Here is a 25,109-nt window from a genome sequence, read left to right as displayed (position 1 = left end):
AAGATGTCACATGACAAAAAGAGAATAAAATATGCATTAATTAGGAGATCTAATAGGATGACACGTATCAAAAGGAGAATAAAATTATTCTTTTATTAGAATATGGATGTTATTTATTTTTAATATACATCTTTAATTATGTATTTATTTGTTTATTAAAGTTCTTTTTAAATTAAATAGAAGACATGAACCAAATAAAAAGCCTATATTAATATATCAAGTTGATTAGATGTTAAGAGACCAAATAGTTAGTCTTGACAACTCAAGCTTCATAACGTTGAAGTTTTATAATTGTTTGCAATGTCTGACATTCTTTAACACTTAATTGTAAAAAACGTTACAAACAAATTAGATTTGTTTGATTTGGATTGGATTGGATTGGATTGAATTTTAATTTTCTTACTTAGAAAATTAAATTCAATTTGCATTCACTAAACTGGGCTGAATTGAACATATTTTCAAACAAACACCCCTAATTTTGAAGATATTATAATTAAGCTACAATATTGTTGGCATTATTAGGTCTCTCACATATATGAACAGACATGATCAATAGATTCTTGTTTCAGGTACTTTGTATCTGGTACTTTTGTTTTATAATATGCTTAAATTGAGTTACTAGTCATTCCTATTTTGTTTTGTCAACAATACACCATACTAAAATTATGCCCAATCCTTTTGGGCTTCCAATTTTCATTTTGTTAAGTTTAATTAAAAGTAGCCTCCAGGTGAACAGAGATTGGCACTAATGATGGATGGGAAACATTAAGAACATTCTCTAGCTATATAGAAAACCAAAAACTCATGTCCAGAATGATCAATAAGTTTCTTTTAATGTTAAGCATAAGCGGAAAGTTTGAATCCATTAATTATTCGTACGTACACTGATCTTCAAGCCTCATGGGATGTCTTCTTTTTTCATTTTTAGACTTAGAATACAAGAATTCTCATTCTCCTGCAACATGGATTAATATTGTAAAGAGGTAAGTGGGAAAAGGGGGAAAAAGCAACCTTTATTCTTGATTTGCTATGTATTCTTGAGTAACCAATAAGCTTTAGACATGAATAGCTTCCTAATATAGAAACAAGTGTTTGATCAAAGAACTTTGAATAGGATCTTTTTACAAGTACTTATAGAAAATTTTCCATTTCTGGTAAACCTTTATGCTGCTGAATCTCTTCTATCTTTTTAAGTCCTCCATATTTGTGTCTTTCTATCTCTCTTTCTCTATAAAAAGGCTGTTAAGCATCGAATACAACTCATACAGTTTCAATTAGCTAGTGCTTACAGAACTAACCCCCCCCCCCCCCCCCCCCCCCCCCAGAAACATTCTCTCTCTCTCTCTCTCTCTCTCTCTCTCTCTCTCTCTCTCTCTCTCTCTCTCTCTCTCTCTCTCTCTCTCTCTCTCTCTCATGTCAAGAATGATTGAACCACTTGTAGTAGGAAGAGTGATAGGAGAGGTGGTGGACACATTCACACCAAGTGTGAAGATGAGTGTAACCTACAATCTTAATAAGACAGTCTCTAATGGCCATGAGCTCATGCCTAATCTCATTACTTCTAATCCTCGTGTGAATATCGGTGGTGAAGACATGCGATCTGCTTATACTCTTGTAACTTTAGATCACCTCTCTCTTTATACATACATACATACATGTTTATATAAACAAACTGTGTTGACTTTGTGTTATCTTGACTTGAAGATCATGACCGATCCAGATGTTCCAGGCCCAAGTGATCCTTACCTAAGAGAACATCTTCACTGGTAAAATTATTTTGTTTTCTGTGTTCGCAATTGTCTTATATGATTATTATACTATTATTTATGTACCATATAATGTTACTGATGTATAAATAAATTCTGGGCCGAATTCTATGTTTCAGGATAGTCACGGACATTCCTGGTACCACTGATGCTTCCTTCGGTACGAACAGCTCTATCACATACACGGATATGATTATTCTTTGATTAATTTATTCCAAATATATATTAATCGAAATGTTTACACTATATACACTACAGGAAGGGAGATTGTGAGCTATGAGACACCAAAGCCAGTGATAGGGATTCACCGATTTGTGTTCTTACTGTTCAAGCAGAAAGCAAGGAAGTCGGTGACCCCACCAGCTTCTAGAGACCATTTCAACACTCGTACCTTCTGTCAAGAACATGGGTTAGGGTTACCAGTTGCTGCCGTGTATTTCAATGCTCAAAGAGAAAATGCGGCTCGTAGAAGATAATTACACATACAATAATACATATATATATATATATATATATATATATATATATATATATATATATATATATGTGTGTGTAATGCATTTGAGGTATCTTAAATGATATTTATCGTATAAGATGTCTCAAATATTACGATACATATATATATGTGTACGTAACTTCAACAATAAAGAGTGAAAGGAAGGGTAATTAGAGTTTGAATAAACCAATAAAACCTTGAATTAATTATGTCTTTAATTTCTTAGGTTTCTCATTTGAAGTATTTGTAATTTTGCATGTATTAGGTATTCAGTAATGCAATATTGTCATGTTCACTTTCAAATGGTAGTTGACTAGTTGCATCTTAATTTTTTAGACAACATACAAACGCGTGTTGGATTCCATTACACGTTTTAAAATCGACAAGTTAATTTGATGCATAAGAGCCGTCGGTCTTTCTTGCATTGCATCTATGAATTGAATTCATATTTAGGGGATTAAAAAGGCAAACTTGAAGCACCTTGTATATTATGGATGTGAACCACGGGATCGAATAATCTTTTTCGTAATTAAAATGCAAAACTGATATTTTCATTCTTAATCATTGTAAAACAAACAAGTTCTGAAGCATCCTTTTTGATGCAATTTGCATGTGACAGGTGTTAATTTGAAAAGATGGCACCTAGCATGAGTATAATCAAAAAATAGAACAAAAGAACAGTCTTTTCACAAAAAATGAAAAGAACTCACAATTTATATTCTAACGCATAACAATTACAAGTATATTTGATGCATCAAACATGTCTTTTTCTTTCCTGTTGCAAGTGACATGTGTCACTGAAATGATTAAAAAGGGCAAATCTTGAAGAAACCCGTATATGATTGTCAATCAAAATTAAGAACAATCTTTTCACAAAATATAAAAAGTACCCACAATTTTTATTCCAAAGTATATTAACTAACAAGCCCTATGCATCATACCTGTCTTTTTCTATCCTATTGCATGTGACAAGTGTGTTTAAAAGATAAAAAGACGAGAATCTTAAAGTAACAGGCATGCATAAGTGTGAATCATAAGGACAGCCTTTTCACTTTTCACCAATCATAAACACCCCATAATTTACCCTCCAAGTATAACAAACCAAGAAGTGTTTGCAAAGCTCATCTTTTCCTCTTGGAGCATCTATGAGAACTGCATTTGAAAGATTCAAAGACGTAAAGCTTGAAAGGATGAATGTGAATCAAGATAACAATCGATCTTTCTACAAAACATAAATTAAGAAACACCCGTAGTTAATCTTTAAACTTTAGCTATAATAAAGACAAAAGGTCTTGATACTTGGCCTCTTTTTGGTTTGAGCTATAATTAATGCATGTGAGAAGTGTGTTCGAAAGTAAGAAACATAAGAGATGGAAAATGCATGTGTTGGATGGGCAGAATGTTTGGCACATTTCGGAGCGTACCAAAGATTTGTAGTTTGATGATGATAAACTTCTTGTGTTGTTTAATATGTTTATGTCAGTACGAAAGCGGCAACTCTTTTTTAACACCTACCTAGTCACATCCTTCTATCCCTTTTTTGTATTTTTGTTGCATTATAATTTTTTTTATAAGCAGGAGATTTAGCTAATTTTTAGTATGTGTGTCGATAAATTAGATTTGTATTTTGATGATACGCTTTTTGTTTTATTATAGAAGCAAATCGATTATAGAATTTATCATATACAGGATACAAAAGTTTTTTAGTTTATATCTTATTAAAATTCTTACACAAGGAGACAACCGTACATGTCAAACTCCTCTTTGGCCCAATCATTACATTGAGTTGTTAAAAGATCGTTAAAAATAATATTTTTTATCAGTCATCTTTAACGATTTTATGGTAGGCTATTTTAACCATGTTGCATACTTAGACTACGATGTTATATCTCAATTTTTATAGTACAATTATTTTCATGATCAGTACACTGTTTTTTTAAGGTGTATCTAAATATAATGGGAGAGAGAATTTCCTCTATTTCCTTATAAACTTTCATAGTCATCATCAAATAATATATACCAAAATACCTAATTTAATAATAACTAATATATATTTAAAAATTAAAAACATTATCTTTAAACTTGATTATAACTAAATAATTAAAATACTTACTTATAATCCCTCCAATGATCTATCTCCTTATTTACGATATGGTTGTTCACAACTTGATTCTTTACAGCTTCATATTTTGCATAATCGATTAGCAAAATCCGGTGATTATATATTCATAATCGACTGCTAAACAACAGATTTCATCTCCTACATTTGATTTAGGAGACCATCAATTATTCTTTTCTAAACAATTTTGTTATTCCTTTGGTTTTTCAGTAAAATCACGAAAAAACTAATTTAAATGTGGTTGACAATATTGTGTAAGAATTCATAAAGTAAGTAGGTCGAGAATAATAATGTGAGAGAAAAGTACTATTGTAGCGTTACAATTAATTATTTTCTTAATAATAAAATATCAATTTAAATATAATATTTTTATTTTTTTAATATATTCAATATGATTAAATTAAGTATTTAAGTATTTATAGGTTTTATAAAAATAAGTATGTAATTTGAAGTTTTACAAGAATACAAACATAATTATGAAAATTTACAATGAAAATTCTCCGTAATGATATATATTTTGATTACTCACTAAAGCAAATAAAATTTTGATATTTGGTTCATAATTCAAAATATTGTTATAGGAATGATCCAATATTTGGAAGTTTCTAAAATAAACGTAAAATATGTCACTATGCTGATATGATTAATAAATTACTAGGTGTGAGATCCGTATATTATACGGGTTGATTTAAAAAATAATTAAATTTAAAGTATAAAAATGAAATATTTTTTAATGTACAACTTTAAAATAAGAAAGAAAAAAACGTATTTATTATAATTTAATATCATATATATGATATTTAATACTTTACATATATAACTATATGACTTAACTAAAAATGAAAACAAACCAAAAATTGACAAGTGAATAATATTTATTTCAAAATTACCACAAAATGACACGTGTCAAATCTCATAAAAAAATGACAAGTGGCAAAAAACCTTCATTTATTAAGGAAGATGATCTAATACATATATTTTTTATATTGTTACATATTAAAATATATAAATGAAGTTCAAAAATGTTGAGATGGAAGGTGGAATTTGTATTATGCGGATACGGAAGAAGTACAAGGTTGGCAGAAGGTAGTTCCATACTTTTGGGGACAAACTTGAGAACCCCACAATTCGACCGGACCATACGTGTCCGAAGATGAACTCAAGTCGTACATTGGACCCAAATCAAACATCCGTCCATCTTCTTAGATCGTAGGGGGGAGAAAATTTTCTCTTAACCGTTTAAAATCATCACAAATTACATCTTATAATTTATAAGGGATATTAAAAAAAAAACAAACAAACAAACAAACTTTTTTTTGATCTTAATTAATAAAAAAAAAATTCAAGAAATAGTAAAAATGACATAAATCTCAAAACTTAGGTCATGCGAAATAAATTATGAGTTTGAGAAACAACTTTCTAGCAATTCGAAACTAAAAAGTTGCAAGTTAAACTCTTGGATTTCGGATTCAGAAAATGTTGTCGAGTGTTCACAATAAGTTTTGTCATTTTCGAAATAGTCCGAATTTTGAACTACTTTTGAATTTCGAAATACTTTTGCAAAAAAAAGTTGACAGTGAATTTTGTTTGTTGTAAAATTGTGATGTCATTTATATAGGGTTCACCACCGAAGTGGTGATGGTTAGTGCTTTAGATATGGATTTTGAATAACATAAAGTAAAGAGCATGTGAGGATTAGCATCCACGGAGTAGGTTTTATTTTTATTTTATTTTATTTTTTTGGGTTGGGGGGGGGGGGGGGGGGGGGGGGGGGGGTTTTAGAGATACAGAGGATACCTCCAAGAATTGCTCCTCCAATAGAGGTACCGTTGATATGCATTCTTCAATGGGATGAGGAACTCGTAAAATACGCCTAAGAACTTGTACCTTGTAATAGTTCAAATTTCCAATAAATTTTTTTCATTATAAATAATTTATAAGCAACATATTTTCATAATATATAAAATTCCAAACACATTTGTTTTCAAAATCCATAACATCAGATAAATTATTCATAAAGTCAGAGTATCCCAAATGAAACGCCAGAGAGTGCATGTCACGTTATCATGTCAGGCTCTTGCCCTTAGATCCTGAAGTACCTGAAACAACCAACAAACTGTAAGCTAATTCTTAGTGAGTTGCCCAAAACATACCCCACACAATCCACATAATCACATAAACCATATTAGCTATATCAGCTACATATACCACATACGCTATGCATACAATCAAATAAGGATGTCATGGAAACCCTCCAAGGTCCTAGATCGGGTGTCATGGGAATCCCCCACATGGTCTTAGCCCATTGCCATGGGAACCCCCACATGGTCTTACAAACATATAAGGATGTCATGGAAACCCTCCAAGCTCTTACACCGGTGTCATGGGAACCCCCACATGGTCTTAGCTTGGAATGCCATGGGAACCCCCACATGGTCTAATATCCAGTTGCCTCGGGAACCCCACGAGGTCTTTCATGCAAGTATCACAAATACAACCAACATATCACATAGCAAACCATCAACTAGCATATCACATAGCAAATAATGGGTCGGCCTTGGTGCCTTCGACCCATTGGTATGGTGAAGAGACTCGCCTTTCAAGAAATGCTGAACTAGTTGATGGGTTTTAGCCATAAGAACTTTCCTATGTGCGCATGCAAAACCCTAATGCTTGGATCTAGGTTTCTCTAATTAAACATGCTTTGAATCCAAGGCTTCTAATGACTAATTAGGTATAAGAACAATACAAAATCAGATCTAGAAGTTTACCTTTGAATCTCTTGTTTGATCTTGTTGTCTTGGAGCTCTAGAGTCACAATTGTCACTCCTCTAATGGCTTACAAACACCAACTAGCAAGGAGGATGATTTGAGAGAGATGAGAGGGATTAGAAATCGGCCAGGGGTTCTTTGCTTTAGAAGAGGTGTCGATTTCCCTTGCCCTAGGGGTCTATTTATACTTGTAAGGCTCCTAGGGTTTCACCCTTAAACCCTAGTTGGATAATGTTTCCTTAAAGCAATCCAAATCCTTTCCTTAGATAAGCCTTGGACGAATTTGAAGCTATCCCAAGCCCTAAATCCGTCCATCCTCTATCCAATAAGGAATTACAGCCCAAAGTGTAACTATCAAACAATTGACAGTTTATACCCTCTTATTTAATTAATCTCTTTAAGTCACCAAATTAATACTAATTAATTTAGGAATTATATTAATCAAATAACAATATTATTATTCTTTATATTACTCTCATAATATATTAATAATATTTATTCTCTCATAATAAATCATCCTGTCAAGTTGCTATCGTGAAGGCAAGCCAAAAGGACCATGCACAATCGGGTCAAATACTTGCCTAATATAGTTGCAGCCTTAGACACTATTCCAACACTAGTAAGATCAAATCCCAACTCACAGCTCCACTCAGCTTCCTACAACCACCATGCAACTAACTTCATCAAAATCCCGAAATACCAAAGATACCCTTAAAGTCAAACTTGGTCAACCATGGTCAAATTCAAAGTCAACATTCAAGGTCAACAGTCCATGTTGACCCAACTCGTCAAGTGCACATGCCGACTCGTCAAGTTCCTTCAGTTCTCAGAAAACCGAGGAAAACCCTAGTCAACTCGCCAAGTTATCGCAGCAACTCGTCGAATGTCCAGAAGATCGGGGAAACCTCGGGCCAACTCATCGAGTTGGAAAGGTAACTCGTCAAGTTTGTCCAGTCTTAACTCATTCAGCCACTTTCTAAGCGAGTCTAAAGCTCCAAACTATAGATCTGATCCCCTAGGGTTGAGATACCATGTAAATCATAACTTGTTAAGCTCAATCATAGATTCTTAAGTGATTTATGGCATAAAGGGAGGCCAAGACTTGATAAATATGGCAGATTTAAGTCAAAAGAGTCCATGAGATGTCTAGATTCGAAGTCATATCTTCATCACATGCTTAAATCCAGAAATGATCCCAAAATGAGCAAATAATGACCATAAACTCCCACATGAAGAGATCTAGCAAATAAATGACCAAGGTATCAACTTTATACCTCAATATGGTTGCCACAATAGTGAAGACACCGGGTCTATAACCTCTCACTTAAACTATGCACCTCCTACTTCAAGCCTCTTTAAACAAACACCAAAAATGCACACTTTAAGCTCTCACACACTCAAAATGGTAGGAAAAGCACGAACTAGGGTTTCTCTGGACAAAGGGGCAATAAGGGAGGCTAACAATGAGGCTTAAGGCCTTTAAATAGGATGCAAACCCTAAAAATTAGGGTTTTCCTTTCCAGCGTCTACTCATCAAGTTGGGGCTCCCTAACTCGTCGAATTGAGTCCTTAATCTCGCGTCCAAATGAATCCCTACACGACGAGTTGGAGCTCCCCAACTCATTAAGTTCCAGCCCAAAACCCTATAATGTTGAGAAATAAATAATACTTGAACCAAGCGTTACATGCCATATGTTGTTTTGTATCTTTTTAATTGAGTATATTAAGGTTGTGTTTAGCGTGTCACAACTAGCTGATAAGTTGTCTTATTTTCTGAGTTTTTTTTAAGTTGTCATGTTTGACAAGCCAAAAAGTAGCTTATAAGTTAGTTTATAAACTAGCTTATAAGTTAGTTTTTTAAAAAAAATACTTCGATTATCTTTTTAGGAGCTTTTTTAAAATTTCAAAATATGTCCCTTAATTAATTATATAAACACATTCTTTTAAATTTCCTTTTATATCATTTTTTCCAGCTAGTTTTACTAAAGGCGTGTTCGGCACGCAGCATTTGGGGGCTTCTGGTTTCTAGCTTTTAAGAAAACGCTAGTAAAAAAGAAAAAGTCTCATTCGGTAACAGGAGCGTTTAGCTTTTAACCTAAACAAAACGCTCCAAAATCAAAAGCTACATTTTGTAGCTTTCAACAAAATGCTCCAAAATCAAACGCTACCCACTACCTGCTACCAGCTACCCGCTAACCGCTACCAGCTAGTTTTACCGAACACGCCGTAAACGTTATTTTTTATCAGCTAGCTTTTCAACTACCAGCTAGCTTTTTATTTAACAGTTAGCTTTTCAGCCATCAGCTAGCTTTTCAGCTAATAACTAGTTTTTCAACTAGTACGCCAAATATAGCCTAAGGCCGTGTTTGGCACGCTAGCTGAAAAGCTAGTTGATGGTTAAAAAGTTTGTTGATGGTTAAAAAGCTAGTTTCCAGCTGATAAGCTAGCCAATAAAATAGAGTGTTTGGTAAAAACTAGCTGATAAGCTAGTTGAAAGATATAAAATTACATAAAAGGGCATTTCCAAAATAAGTTTTCTATAATTAATTAAGGGTATACTTTGGAAGTTTGTAAAAAAGTTCATGAAAAGCTACTCCAAGTAGCTTTTTAAAAGCTAGCGTAAAAGCTAACTTATAAGCTACTTTTTGGCTTACCAAACACAACAACCCAAAAGAGCTTAAAAAATAAGCTAGCTTTTCAGCTAGTTGTGGTGCGCCAAACACAACCTAAGTGGGTTAGAAAATATGTTATTTCCATATGTTGTGAGCTGGGAAAGATAAAATAAATAGGAGAGAGAAAAATTAATGTGGAACTAATGTGATAGTAGGTTGAGTGGGTTGATAGACTTCTATTCCTACCACATTGAGTGTTTGAAGATTAAAAACTTATAAATAACAATTACAAGAACAATAAGATTTGATTCAGAAACCCAAATACAAATAAAACATGAAGAACGTCATATTAAACTTGAAGATGATGAAAATTATAAGTAGAGTGGTAATGCATAACACTACACGATAAAAATTCAAGACATGAAACAAAATCGGGATTGTGTTTGTATCTAAGTGTAAAAAGCATGCATCGTGTCATATTCTTGTTCAAAATTCGATGCACAATTAACATGTTTTTGTCATGTTCTTCCATGAGTAGCTAATCATTAGGCTTTCTTTTAGTGTAGATGAACCCTAATAATATGTGCCAGTTTCTTATATTTGGATTTTATGAAGATGGTTAATGCATGTGTTTGATTATCATTACCTAGCAGATTAAAGTTTACATCTTTGTTGCTGTGATTCAAGTTAAATCTAGTTAAATGACCAATTAAATTGCATGAACTTGTTTACCTAGTAGTTTATGATGATTAAATTGCTAGAGTTAGGATTAATCACATCTTAGATTCAGTAATAAAGGTAACAACTTTAACAATGTTGGTGAACATTAATTTGATCATAATTGTGTTTAACTTAGATATTTCTTACATAGCCCAATTATCTTTAGTAATCAATTATATGTTTGCTTATGTATGATCATTACATAGTATTTCATGAATTGGTAAAAATACTAGGAGATCGGATCAAGACTGCTAATTCCATCTATATTGGTAACCCCTTTTTAAAGTTCATGTGGTTAGCTTGTAAGCCTCACGTCTATTAAAATGGAGGCAAAATTGGATTTACATTATTCCCCACGTTGTGGTATATATGCCCACATCGTGGCTATAAATTTTACCAAAAAATAAATTATTTCTGTTGAAATTTTTTTTACCACTCAAGAATTTGATCACACACTTGATTTTTAAAATGGAAACTTGCTAAGATTACTAAGATTGTTATCCTAAAAACTAAATGAATCTTCAAAACTAACTAAAATTAAAAAAAGAAAAAAATGCAAACTGAGCTCGGGTTGCCTCCCGAGAAGCGCTTCTTTTTGAGGAGTCGTGAGCCGGACTCCTTCCCGCTCTACATTGCGTCAGTTAGGAGCAAAATCTCGCTATTCTCCTTTTTTCTCCTTCCACATCCTCTTATTTAACTATATATTTTATGTACTACCTAATTTTAAATTTATAATCAAAACCTACTTAACTATATATTTTAGGCGAGTATCTTAATATATTTGATTAAAATGTTATATTTTTAGATATATGAGGCTTAATATGCTTGAATGTGTTTTGACCATATATCATGAATCATAACTCTGATTGACGAGACTCTAAATGATCTGAAAACTAGAAAAAAATTTGGATGACTTTCGTGTTTTGAGAAAATTTTGATTCCTGGTGACTACATCGTGGCAAATCCATCTAAATAGAGTGGCAAATCTAGTTTTTGCTTGGACGCGGAGTTTCAATCTCCCACGGCGTGGCAAGTTGTTGGTCACGCCATGGAGCCAAAAAAATCTATAAAAACACAAGATTTTCAACCTTAATCGATGTGCATGCATTGGGGGACTATAGGTGCGACTTTTACTTCATTTTGAAGTCTAGAAACCCTCCAAGGGACGATTTTGAAGCTAAAGATTAACTTGGAGCAAGGATTTGAAGATTCAAGCGCTATTGTGTCGAGATTTCACTTCGGGTTTGCTTGAGGATCGCATCTTTCATTCTATTGTTGATGTTAATCTGCTTTAGTTTACTGAATATGGTGTAAAACCTTTACTTTCACTGGATATTGATGAACCCTTGTTGATATGTTTTGATTTCGTAAGTAGGATTAATTGAATTTGGTTTTTATCTGTGTTCGATTGATTGATTTATCGTTCATGTTAAAGTTATGATTTTTATTGTTTATTTCTGAATATTATTAGGATTGGATGATAATTCTATCTTCATGTAATTGAATCATATGAATCTATGATCATTAGGTTTGTATGCTTGGGAATTTGATCATAAGCTTAGGGTTAGATATTATTAATAGGTAACTTTGATTATGTTAGAGAGTATTATATATATACATGTTATGCTTATATTGATTGTTATGATCATTGAATAGAAATCACTATATCATATCATTATAGTTCGAATATATTTAATTAATTATGTGTTCACTAATTGCATGATCATTGTGTTAGTTGTTCATTAATTATTAGTTCTAGGAAATCCGACCAAGATAACTAGTCATATTACAATTCGGTAATCAACTCATTAATCCATTACACTTCTAATAAATCAAGCATAGAAACTTGGGAAATTCGTATTCTAGTGGAAGTACTTCTTATCTATTGTTTCCATTTAGTTCTTTAATTTTGTTGATTAATTGAGTGTTAAAACTAGTTTAATTTAGTTTACACAAAAACTACCTTTCACTTTATTGTTATTAATTTAATTAACATTTGAATTATTTGGTCTAAACCATTACGTTCCCTATGTTCGAAACCCTTTCTTAACACAACTATATTACTTCACGACTAGGTACATTGTCTATTGTGTTCAAAGGTTTGGATCTGGTTTTCTGGAGAGATGATCAATTTTAAAGTTCAAAACAAAGCGAAAAATAACCCTTTGAGAGAGAGAACACTTGGTGGAGTTGAAGAATAGGAAGCTTGGAGGAGGAGCAAGAACGTGCGGAAGGAGAGTAGATCCAGAAGTTGGGCTTCATTTCTGATTCATTTGTGGTATAAAGCTTCAACCATGTCTATAGCATGCTTAGATCTAGTCTTAGGATGTTTTGCTTCATGTTTTTCTTCAATTAAGTTGATGTTTGGGATTCGGACGTCCCATTAGGGCAAACCTTTTAGATCTAGGGTCTTGAGGGGACTTCAAGTCATAAAGGTGCCATCTTTATGGCCATGGAAGTCCCATGCAACCTTTATACCATCATTTTGTTCTTTTAAGCTACATTAGATCATACATGCGAGTAGAGATGGGAGATTTACGTGACCAAATTGTCCCTTGACTCCAGATCTATGACCTCATGGTCTATCTTGAAGTATTGAGGGCCTTTTGTAATGCCCGCAGATTCGGGCTAGTCAATTTAGAGACAATAAGTTTCAAAAGTGACTTTTTAATAGAATATTATTTAGAATAAATAATCTTAACCAAGTTATAGTATATGTCACAAAGGTTCCATACATATAAAGAACGTTGAAATCCGAGTTATAACGAAGAAGTTATGACATGTCAAAGTTTCAAGACAAAACCGGAACGACGATGTGTGACGTAAGACTGCCCGAATAAGAAAGGGGCTACAAAGCAAAATGTGCCACCAAATTCGAAGGCAAGAGCATTATATATGATCCTTGACGAAGCAGCTAACATTGCAAGGAATCAGGAGTGAGGATCGATATCCGAAGATCAAGTTATGAAGTAGCCATGTGGATGGTATCATGTGGCATAGCTTATTAGAAGCATAGTATAGGATGAACTTTAACATCTATGTCATCGTTTCGAGAAATAATATAAACTTTGGTTATGTTGTCTGATGTGTTAAGTTGCTATATGATTTTCTTGAATGATGACTTGGAAAACTGCGAGACAATACTTGGGACGAGTATGAGTAGGTGTGGATGGTAGTAGAGGCCTATACTATCGGAAGCACAAGACTCACACTTGGATCAGGGAAAGTTACAAGGTTACCAAGGTGCTAGTAATTGATTCTGTTTTGTTCATGTATGTCGTTACCATCGTTTCAATATTGACTAATAAGATGATTATTATTCCGACCCTAGTGGTCATATCATGTCGAGTTCGACTAAGATGATTATGCTACGTGGTTCAAAGAACCAATATCGATGTAGCATCTAAATTAAGACAAAAGAATGATGTGAAAGATAGTCAAAGCGATCAATAGAATTATCGCGAATAGCCGTTAAAGTAAGAAGCTTGTAGCTAGAAGTGCTACATGCTAGAATGTTATTATATCACATTAGAACATGAAGGAAGGTATATTTTGTTTTGTACTTTGACTCTAAAAGACATGAGTCTAGGCATTGCATCATACGATGAGAGGCCATTACAACATGACCCATTGGTCTATTGTGGTAATTAAATAACTTCTCTTAAGATAAGTATGTTTAAGAAGAAGTAGGAGTCTTCAATCAGGATCGGTTTTGTAACTCGAAATTTACGATTGGAAGTCCGACATAGGATAAAGAGCGGGTGCAAGATTGAGCACCGCTTGCGGTCAAGAAGTCCAAGAGTTAGATACTCATTTGAAGGAACATAGAAGTTACGATTATTACCTAGGATGAAGAGATAACATATGGAGTCATTATACAAGCCATGTTTCGTTGATGATTCCGGGACGTAATCATCCTAAGAGAGAGATAATTGTAACGCCCACAGATTCGGGGCTAGTGAATTTAGAGACAATATGCATCAAATATGACTTTTTAATAGAATATTATTTAGAATAAATAATCTTAACCAAGTTATAGTATATGTCACAAGGGTTCCATACATATAAAGAATGTTGAAATTCGAGTTATAACGAAGATGTTATGACCTGTCGAAGTCTCGTGACAAAACCGGCACAACGTTATGTGACGTAAACTGTGAGTTTATGATAAAATGCTTTTTAGTGTTAGTGATTTGAATGAAAGTTGTAGTATACGTTAAACCGAGAGCGTGCATAAAAAGAACGTCTAAATCTGACTCTATGTGAGGAAGTTATGAATTTTCTAAGATTTGGCATAGAAGTGTGCAGCCCAGAGTTCGAATTTTAGACCGAGCGTTTTTTAGCCAACACAACCTAAAAGAGAATCAAATATATCGTCAATAGGAGCTCAACAATCAAAAGACGGACAAAAACGGACGTCGGATGTAGATGTTATGAATTTTTAACAGATTTTTCCTGTCCCGACCTGTTAAAAATATAACTTTAAAAATAGATTCAAAAGTAGCCGACGGAGTCCAAACGAATGTTATAGAGTATGTCTCTACCTACGCTAGGATATAAAGAACGTCGAAAACGGAGCTCGTATGCAAGAGTTATGAATTTTTGAAGTCGGGATGGTGATTTGTGAGACTGTCTAAGGAACACCCCGCGTAGAGAAAGGGAACGCCTCACATTTGGATACTAGGCCTCGGAAGCTCCACGATGACCCAACCACTTTCAGACACGTGCAGATTCGAACGCACTGCATACGTATGAACGCGCTGCACAGCCTGAACGCCATGCGCTCCTTCGAGGAACACCCTGCGCTCCGAAGCATCAGGCGCCTATAAAAGGCATGTGAGGGCTGCACTTCTCTTCACTCATTCGCCATTTCTTTCTCTCTCTACTCTCTCTCTAGCCTCCCTAAACCCCCCTAAAGCCTAAGGAACCTCCCTTGCACTAGAAGGAAGCCTCGGAGCATCCGACGGCTCTGAGAAAAATAGATTTTTGGCTCAGAAGCTCTGCTCCAGCGGAGCCTGGTGTTTTAGCAAAACCCGATGCAAGTGAGATACGCCTACCATACTTTAAATATACCTTATATTTAACTATAATATCATTATTATGAGCCTATAAATAAGATTTATAAGTGATTCAAAGTCATTATACTGATTGAACTACTTACGGGAGAGGTATCTAGAATGGTCACGTTGGGTTTGGTTGTTGGATTTCAGAAAAGCTATATGTCGAAATGGTCCAACCTCTCAACTATCCTGCCTTGTTGATCCTTACTTGATAGATCATGAAGTAGACCCTGAGTTAATGATGAATCTAGACTAATAATTATTCGCAACAAATATTAGACTAAAATCTAGTGGTAATAATACTAGGTTTTGTCGAAGGAATTTATTTTTAAGAAGCGAAGCGATGTCTAAGTTTAGAATCACCTACTTAACAAATGAGTGCGTAGTCCCTTTCATGAACAAGATTTTAATACAAGTATGATTGAAGTATTAAATATATGTTTATGTGTGAAATGTTTGACGTTGCCTGAAATACGTATTAAAGAGCATACGTGATAATATATGATGATTTAGGATAAAGAGTAAACCTATATTAATTATGAAGAATATTGGGTTGTATCTGTCACACCTTCAAACTGGGACAGCAGAAACGTTTGGGGGCAGAGGACGTCATGTACAGTATCACAACAATTCTATAATAGTAATCAAAGCAACCCAACCATTACATTGATAAAATATAGTATTTACATATGTTCAGAACATGGTTTGTATGACATCAAAAGGTATATCAAAAGTATAAAAGACGAGACTCTATAAAGCTCCATCTTCTCAAAATTCCGTAGGTATACCTCTTTACTGATTTCCTGAGAATACAAATGATTTTGAAAGTCTATCAACATTTAAGTTGGTGAGTTCATAAATATGTTTTAGTGATGGAAAACTTGTCTTTGAACTTTGAAAATACTAGTATGTATCTCCAAAAAATCCAATATTTTTCTATAGTGAATGTAATGTAGTCATGTATGTTCCTTGAAATGTATACTATAATAGTGTACTCAGTATTTGAAAACTGTGTATTGTATATGTGTTCATATGAAAACCTTGGTATGTATACATGGATAACACCAGTTGTAGTGAAAGTAGTGTATTGTAATAACATTTGTATAAAAACCTTAGTATGAATGTCTGGTTACTACCAGCTCTAGTGTAAGTAGTGAACTGTAGTTTTATTTATTAAAATAAAACCAACGAAGTAGTGTAATCCTGTAAACAAATGTTTTAGTTATACTATTATGAGTTTCATATAACCATGTTTGATATGACCTAGTGACCTCAAAGACGTTCTTCAGGCGTCTGAAAGTTATGACATTTTTCACCCCATAACTGTCCGCCTGACTGTAGCTAATAGGCGAGGTGCGGGAGTGTCAGTCCCGTATAGATCTTTACATAAATCTCACGCTCTCCCTCCAGTAGACTCTGGTTATATTGTATAGGATTTAGTTTTGTACCCTGGTGGATACAATTGAAGTAGTGTCACACAACCCTCTATTAACTAGTTTACGTGTAGTGTAGTGTAGTAGTGTTTCTTGTATTTCAATATGTATGAATATCCTTGTAGTAATGTACTTTTAATGTAGAATAATTATATTTAAATAATTATTTAGTAGTGTATGCTTGTACCAATGTACTAGAGTAGTGTTTCACAAACTATACCTATTATAGTTTGAATAAATGTTTTGATTCTGTGTGTTGTACTTAGCAAAATAGTGTAGAGATTTCCAAACTATACCAATTATAGTTTATTCGTAAAGTTCTGTAATGTACTGAAAACGTTTGCAATTTAATCGTATGAAATTAAAATACCCTTATGCTCGACATATTACAAAAGGGTCAAAAATATATAAATTATTTTTAGGAATTATAGTGTATGTTCGATTTGAAACAATTGCAAAGGTTTTTAAAACTATTTAAAAGTGTTTGAATAAACAAAAAAGTCCTTGTGTTCTACTTGTATTCCCCACCCCCCCCCCCCCACTAAAAATATTAAAAACATTGAAAATGTAGGGGTATGAACTCACCTCGTATGTGTGCTTGAGTTTGGGATAGCGAACCGGTATAGACGATCCTGGGGTTGTCGTACCAGCGAATAACGTTATCTAAAATAATTGTATTCGACATTGTATTTAAACTAACAATATATACATTTATATAATGAGTTAGATAATAATTTAATTATGTAAGAAGGACTTACAATTAAATTGAAATTAATTGGAAATGTTGGAAATGAGTTTTTGGTTGGAAAATGGGGTTTACGGTTGGAGGTTATGGTGTTCACGGCTGGATCTTGGATTAGTACGAAGATTTGAAGATTGCTTGAAGATTTGAATGTGGGTATGAATGTTCTTGGTGAATTGGTTGAAGATTAGAAGATTCTAGGTGTAAACCTTTGAAGATTGAGAGAAAATGAGGTTGTTCACGGATGAATATTGAGAGGATTTTGGAGTGGTTCACGGTTGAGAAATAAGGAAATGAATTGATTCAGGGTGCAAACACATATATAGGGGTGTTTATGGTTGAAGTGGTATTGGGCTTTAGTGTTTACTGTCCACAAATGGACTTGAAATGGGGTTTTCAACCCAATAAGAGGGGTTCACTGTCATAAAGCAATTGTGAACACCCTTTGGTTCCAAATCCCAAACCGTGAACTCCCCTTTCTTGAATCCCATGGACCGTGAACTCCATGTTGGAGTGATTTATTGGCCGTGAACTCCATTTGGAGTTCACTCCTTGACCATGAACCTTTTTGGGGTGTATTTTATTGATCTAAACATTAATATATTCACTTATATTACGTTATAATATCATGGTTCATTTAACACTCAATCTATAATTTAATTATTAGCTTATAGATATGTCCTTGAAGTAGTAGAGGGTATGAACAAACATAAGGATCAAAATGGGATTTTAACGGGTTGTTACATTATCCCCCCGTTATAGGGAGTTTCGTCCCGAAATTCTTGCTATAGTGAATACATTACTGACTAGGGAAAAGGTGCGGGTACTTTTGTTAAGTCTGGTCTTCTCGCTCCCAAGTGAATTCGGGTCCTCGCTTGGCGTTCCAGCGAACCTTCACTATTGGTATTCGATTTTGTTTCGTTTGTTTGACTTCCCTGTCCATGATTTCTACTGGTTCTTCCATGAATTTAAGACTCTCATTTACCTCGATCTCATCGAGTGGAATTACAAGAGTTTTGTCGGATAGACACTTCTTTAAATTTGACACGTGGAAGACAGGGTGTATGTTGTTAAGTTCTTGTGGTAAACAGAGTTTGTAAGCTATTGGGCCGATTCTAGCGAGGATCTCGAATGGCCCAATGTACCTAGGATTTAGCTTCCCGCACTTTCTGAAGCGTATCATGACCTTCCAAGGTGAGAACTTTTACAGGACACGGTCACCCACCTAGAATTCCAAGGGGTTTCGCCTCTTATCTGCGTAGCTCTTTTGTCTGTCTCTAGAGGCTTTTAGACGTTCTCAAATTTGTATGATATTTTCTATGGTTTCCCAAATGATCTTCGGGCGAGTGAGAGTGTTGTTTGGAACTTGGCCTCTTGCTAGTTGTGTGTCTCCTACTTCAGCCCAACACAAAGGGGATCTACACTTGCATCCATACATGGCTTCGAATGGGGCAACCTTGATGCTAGAGTGGTAGCTATTGTTGTATGAAAACTCGACTAGTGCTAAATGGGTATCCCATGCTTTACCAAAGTCAATCACACATGATCTCAGCATGTATTCTAGGGTCTATATAGTTCTCTCACTCTGCTCGTCAGTTTGTGGATGGTAAGTTGTACTCATGTCCAGATTAGGTCCAAGAGCCTTCTGAAGTGACTGCCAAAATCGCGAGGTGAGTCTACTATCTCTATCCGAGATAATAGATATGGGCATACCGTGCAGTCGTACTATCTCTCGGATGTAAGTTATAGTTAGCATCTCCATTTTGTCTGTTTCTTTGATTGTGAGGAAGTGGGCGGACTACGTTAATCTGTCGACGATCACCTAGATAGTATCATGACCACCCGACGTCTTGGGCAACTTGGTAATGAAATCCATTGTGATCCGATCCCACTTCCACTCAGTTATTCCTGGTTACTTCAATAGACATGAAGGCTATTTATATTCAAATTTGACCTTGGCACAAGTTAGGCACTTGCCCACAAAGGTAGCAATCTCTATTGTCATGTTCGGCCACCAATACAGTTTCTTGAGATCCAGATGCATTTTATCTGAACCTAGATGCATAGAGTATCGTGTCTTGTGGGCTTCGTTCATGACGACTTCTCGGAAGCCACCAAAATTTGGTGTCCAGATCCAATTCATGAAGTAACGAACACCGTCATCCTTGATTTCTAAGTTCTTGTCCATTCGTCTTATGGCTTCACCTACCACATTCTCGGGTTTTAAGGCTTCCAACTGAGCCTCTTTGACTTGTGTGGACAGATGCGAATGAATAGTCATGGTTAGTGCCTTCACTCTACGACCTGAGTACTCCTTTCGACTAAGGGCATCTGCTACTACATTGGCTTTACTGGGATGATAGCGAATTTCGCATTCATAATCATTGAGTAGCTCTACCCATTGACGTTGTCTCATGTTAAGTTCTTTCTGATCAAAGATGTGTTGAAGGCTTTTGTGGTCGGTGAAGATAGTGCACTTGGTACCATATAGGTAATGTCTCCAGATCTTCAGAGAAAACCCTACTACTCCTAACTCAAGATCATGAGTGGTGTAATTGACTTCGTGTGCTTTAAGTCGTCTCGAGGCATAAGCAATAACCTTTCCTCGCTGCATGAGGACACAACCTATCCCTTGATTGGATGCTTCACAATACACCATGAAATCTTCTGTACCTTCAGGAAGGGACAAGATAGGTGCATTTCACAAGGCTTGCTTCAATGTTCGGAAGGCAGTATCTTGTTTCTTTTCCCAGCTAAAAGTTACGCCCTTTTGATTCAGGGCGGTAAGCGGTTTAGCAATTCTAGAGAAGTTTTGTATGAATCTGCGGTAGTACCCAACAATTCCTAGAAATTAATGGATCTCTGAAGGCATTCTGGGTGCTGACCAGTTTTCAATCGCCTTTATTTTATAAGGGTCCATGTGTATTCCTTCTTCCCTAACCACGTAACTAAGGAAGTTTACCTTCCTAATCCAAAATTTACACTTGGAGAATTTTGCATAAAGCTTTTCGCGCTCAATGTTTCTAAGACTTGTCTTAGGTGCTAGCTATAATCTTCATTACTCCGCGAGTAGATAAGTATATCATCTATGAATACTATCATGAATTTGTCCAAGAAGCAGCACACCCTATTCATTAAATCCATGAATACCGTGGGTGTGTTCGTTAGACCGAAGGGCATCACTACCAACTCGTAGTGACCATATGAGTCTGAAAAGCTGTTTTGGGAACATCATTCTCATGGACGCGTAGTTGGTGATACCCTGATCTCAGGTCTATCTTTGAAAAGTAGTTAGCTCCTTGAAACTGGTAGAAGAGGTAGTCTATTCGCGGGTGAGAGTATCGGTTCTTAATAGTGAGCTTATTCAGTTCGCGGTAATCTATGCACATGCGGAACGATCCGTCTTTCTTTTGCACAAACATGACTGGCGCTCCCTAGGGTGAAGAGCTAAGTCTGATGAATCCTTTACTGAGTGGTCATTCAATTGGCTGGATAATTCTTGCATTTCTGCTACGCTAGGTGATACGGGGATTTGGCTATGGTGGTAGCTCCAAGGATTAAGTCGATTCGGATTTCGACTTAGCATTTAGGAGGAACTCCTGGAAGATCTTCGGGGAAGATATCATGGAAATTACAGACTTCAGGGATGCTCGCAAGGTCTTTTACTTCTTGTTTTTCATTGACTACATGAGCTAGGAATGCATAACATTCTTTTCATAGGTATTTTCGGGCTTTAATACAAGAAATGATGCGAAGGTTCGTACTGGGTTTGTTGTCGTTGTAGATAACGAGGGCATTGCCATTAGGCATATTAAGGAGAATGTCTTTTTCATAGCGAAGGATGTCAGCACGACGAGGGCTCAACCAGTCTATGCCAATAATTACGTCGAAGCTTTTTATAGAGACTGGCATAAGGTTGATTGGGAAAGATTGGTCGTTTAGAGTAACGGTACAGCCTATGAATATATTGTTAGTGCTCTCTATCTTCCCATTAGCCATTTCGACAGTGAACGTTTCGTGTAGTGGTTGTGTTTTGTGTTTAAGTAAGTGCTTAAATTTGTGACTAACAACTCTCCTCTTCGCACCACTGTTAAATAGTATGCATGCATAAGAGTTACCGAGAAGGAACGTACCCGTAACTACTGAGAGCTCTGTTACTGCCTTCTCTTGGCCCATTTCCAGCACTCTTCTGATGTTTCCTGCATTTCTTGCTTTAGGGCAATCTCTTATGTAATTACATGTCTCACTACAACCATAATAGGGCTGGCCTATTCCAGATCCGGAGGTTTGAGCTTTAGGTTGCGTAGGCATCTTGCATAAACGCGCTGTATACCCCTTCTTGTTGCAGCTAGTACAATCTAACTCCCGATATGGTCCATTATGGTGGAAGTTACATTTGTCGCATTTCGGGAGGTTCCCAGCATATCTACTAAGAGGGGCTTACGTAGCGGGAACGGCAGCAGGAGTGGTAGCAGCATGAACTGCCACCGTTTGTTGTTTCTTGGAGGGCTCCCGCGAAGACTGGCCCTTGCGTTTGTTCCAAAACTTTTTCTTTCCACTACCTTCTTTCGGTGGTTCAGGAGCAGCTGGCACGGAATCTTGGCGATCTCTGTGGTCTATTAATGTATGTGCCAGACGTTTGGCACTGTCAAACGTGAGAGGATTGGCAGCTAGGACATTTCCTTGAGTTAGGGGTGTCAATCCCCATATGTATCTCTCCACCTTTTTACTCTCCAGGGTGACCATCCCAGGACAGAGAAGAGCCAGGTCACTGAACCTAGTTGTATAAGAGGCGATATATGAACCCTTCATCTTTAGGTTCTAGAGCTCCTGCTCTAGTTTTTGCATCTCGCCACACGGGCAGTATTCTACTAACATGAGTTCTTTTAAATCATCCCAACTCATAGCATTAGTATTGGAAGAGTCAGGTACTTGACTTGGCTATTCCACCAAGTTAGTACTCTATCAGTGAAGGTGCATGCTGCAAAAATTACTTTGCTCGACTCGGGGCACGCACAGATCTCAAATATTGATTCATTCTTCTTGAACCAACGTGTCAAGGCAATGACACCTCCAGTTCCATCGAAGGATTAAGTTTTGGCATTGGTGAAGTCCTTGTAGGAGCACTCCCTTGGGTGCCCTTGACTATCTCCTTGATTGGAAGGGTTGGCGCCACTACCCGTCCCGCTGGTACCACTTGCGTGGATTTGCTACATAGTGGCAACCATGGCGGCTATCACTGCTGCTTGGAAAATAGTGGGGTCATATTGAGGAAGTGGCGGCGGGGTGGATTTGTTGGAGGTTTGGTTTTCTTCCTGTTGGACTTCTTTGGAGGCATATTTTTCTAAAAAGATTCAAGAGGAAATAAGTCATCTATAGTGGTCGTGAGTCATGTGATATTGAACAAGATATATCTTAGTCCTAAACGCATTATAACCTGACTTTATCGTGTACCATCAACAATCTAAAATAGAGGTTTACTAAAACAAGCAAGTAATCGTAGATTTTCAATTGTGAGTATTAGTTACACTTGTAACGAATTTGTATAGCGCTATAGCGCCATAAAATACTCCTATAGTATTTTAACTTTATGTTTGGTTCTAGTGTTTCTCTTTGTATATAGCGTTGATAAGTTTTAGACTTGTTGCAACACCAAAGTTACTCCCAAAAACATGTTGGTCATATCTCGGATAAATATAGTTGATCAGATTATATTTAACCCAGACATGATTACGTAACTATCCACGTTTAACCATAGTATCCAACTCATCCTAAATACTTTTATGTAGTTCTTACTATGATATTGTTTCTAGTGCGTATGCATACTTTTATACTTTGTATAAAATACTTATATTTTAAAATTATAGTTATAGTTCAGAGCGCTTCGACCCACTATGTTTATATTTGTATATCTTGTAAGGTTTGATATACTTAGTACACTATAAAAAGACGCACCGATACCAATCTGTCACACCCCCAAACCGGGACGGCGGAGGACGTCATTTATAGTATCACAACAATTGTATAATTGTAATCAAAGCAACCCAACCATTACATTGATAAAATATAGTATTTACATATGTTCATAACATGGTTTGTATGATATCAAAAGTATAAAAGACGAGACTCTATAAATCTCCATCTTCTCAAAATTCTACAAGTATACCTGTCTACTGATTTCCTGAGAATACAAATGATTTTGAAAGTCTATCAACATTTAAGTCGGTGAGTTCATAAATATGTTTTTAGTGATGGAAAACTTTGTCTTTGAACTTTGAAAATACTAGTATGTTTCTCCAGAAAATCCAATATTTTATATAGTGAATGTAATGTAGTCATGTATGTTCCTTGAAATGTATACTATAATAGTGTACTCAGTATTTGAAAACTGTGTATTGTATATGTATCCATATGAAAACCTTGGTATGTATATCTGGATAACAACAGTTGTAGTGAAAGTAGTGTACTGTAATAGCATTTGTATAACTGTAGTTTTATTTATTAAAATAAAACCAATGAAGTAGTGTAATCCTGTAAACGAATGTTTTAGTTATACTATTGTGAGTTTCATATAACCATGTTCGATATGACCTAGTGACCTCTAAGACGTTCTTCAGGCGTCTGAAAGCTATGACATTTTTCACCCCATAACTGTCCGCCTGACTGTAGCTAACAGTCGAGGTGCAGGAGTGTCAATCCCGTATAGATCTTTACACAAATCTCACGCTCTCCCTCCAGGAGACTTTGGTTATATTGTATAGGATTTAGTTCCGTACCCTGGTGGATACAATTGAAGTAGTACCACACAAATCTGTATTAACTAGTTAACGTGTAGTGTAGTGTTGTAGTGTTTTCTTGTATTTGAATACGTAAGAATATCCTTGTATTGATGTACTTGTAATGTAGAATAATTATATTTAAATAATTATTTAGTACTGTATGCTTGTACCAATGTACTAGAGTAGTGTTTCCCAAACTATACATATTATAGTTCGAATAAATGTTTTGATTCTGTGTGTTGTACTTAGCAAAATAGTGTAGAGATTTCCAAACTATATCAATTATAGTTTATTTGTAAAGTTATGTAATGTACTGAAAACGTTTGCAATTTAATTGTATGAAATTAAAATACCCTTATGCTCGACATATTACAAAAGTGTAACATCCCAAAATATCAAAAGTAGAGTTGAAGGGCTAAAAGAGTAAGTTGTGGAAGAGTGACTCGGCGAGTCCATGGATGGACTCGATGAGTAGAGTCGCGACTGGGTCGCGTGTTAAGTAGCCGACTCGGCGAGTCGGTAAGGAGGACTCGGCGAGTAGGCGCTGAGTGGAGAAAACCCTAATTCCCGGGGTTGAGCCCTATATAAAGAACATAACAGCCCACTCTCA

At 35.5% G+C, this 25,109-nt stretch overlaps 1 protein-coding gene across 1 annotated transcript; it reads left to right on the top strand.

Annotated features, from left to right (window-relative positions):
* Positions 1-1,328: 1,328 nt before the first annotated feature.
* On the top strand, positions 1,329-2,565 carry LOC145065504 (CEN-like protein 1). The gene is made up of 4 exons (XM_079012501.1): positions 1,329-1,614; positions 1,705-1,766; positions 1,886-1,926; positions 2,025-2,565. Exons 1-4 carry the CDS (start codon positions 1,414-1,416, stop codon positions 2,240-2,242), a joined length of 522 nt encoding a protein of 173 aa, XP_078868627.1. The 5' UTR covers positions 1,329-1,413; the 3' UTR covers positions 2,243-2,565.
* Positions 2,566-25,109: the final 22,544 nt, after the last annotated feature.

This window comes from Lactuca serriola, chromosome 8 (assembly GCF_051521515.1).
Source record: "Lactuca serriola cultivar US96UC23 chromosome 8, Lser_US96UC23_V15, whole genome shotgun sequence".
Taxonomy (NCBI): domain Eukaryota; kingdom Viridiplantae; phylum Streptophyta; class Magnoliopsida; order Asterales; family Asteraceae; genus Lactuca; species Lactuca serriola.
The sequence above is the reverse complement of the archived record's forward strand: the minus strand, read 5'-3'. Positions and strand labels throughout refer to the sequence as shown.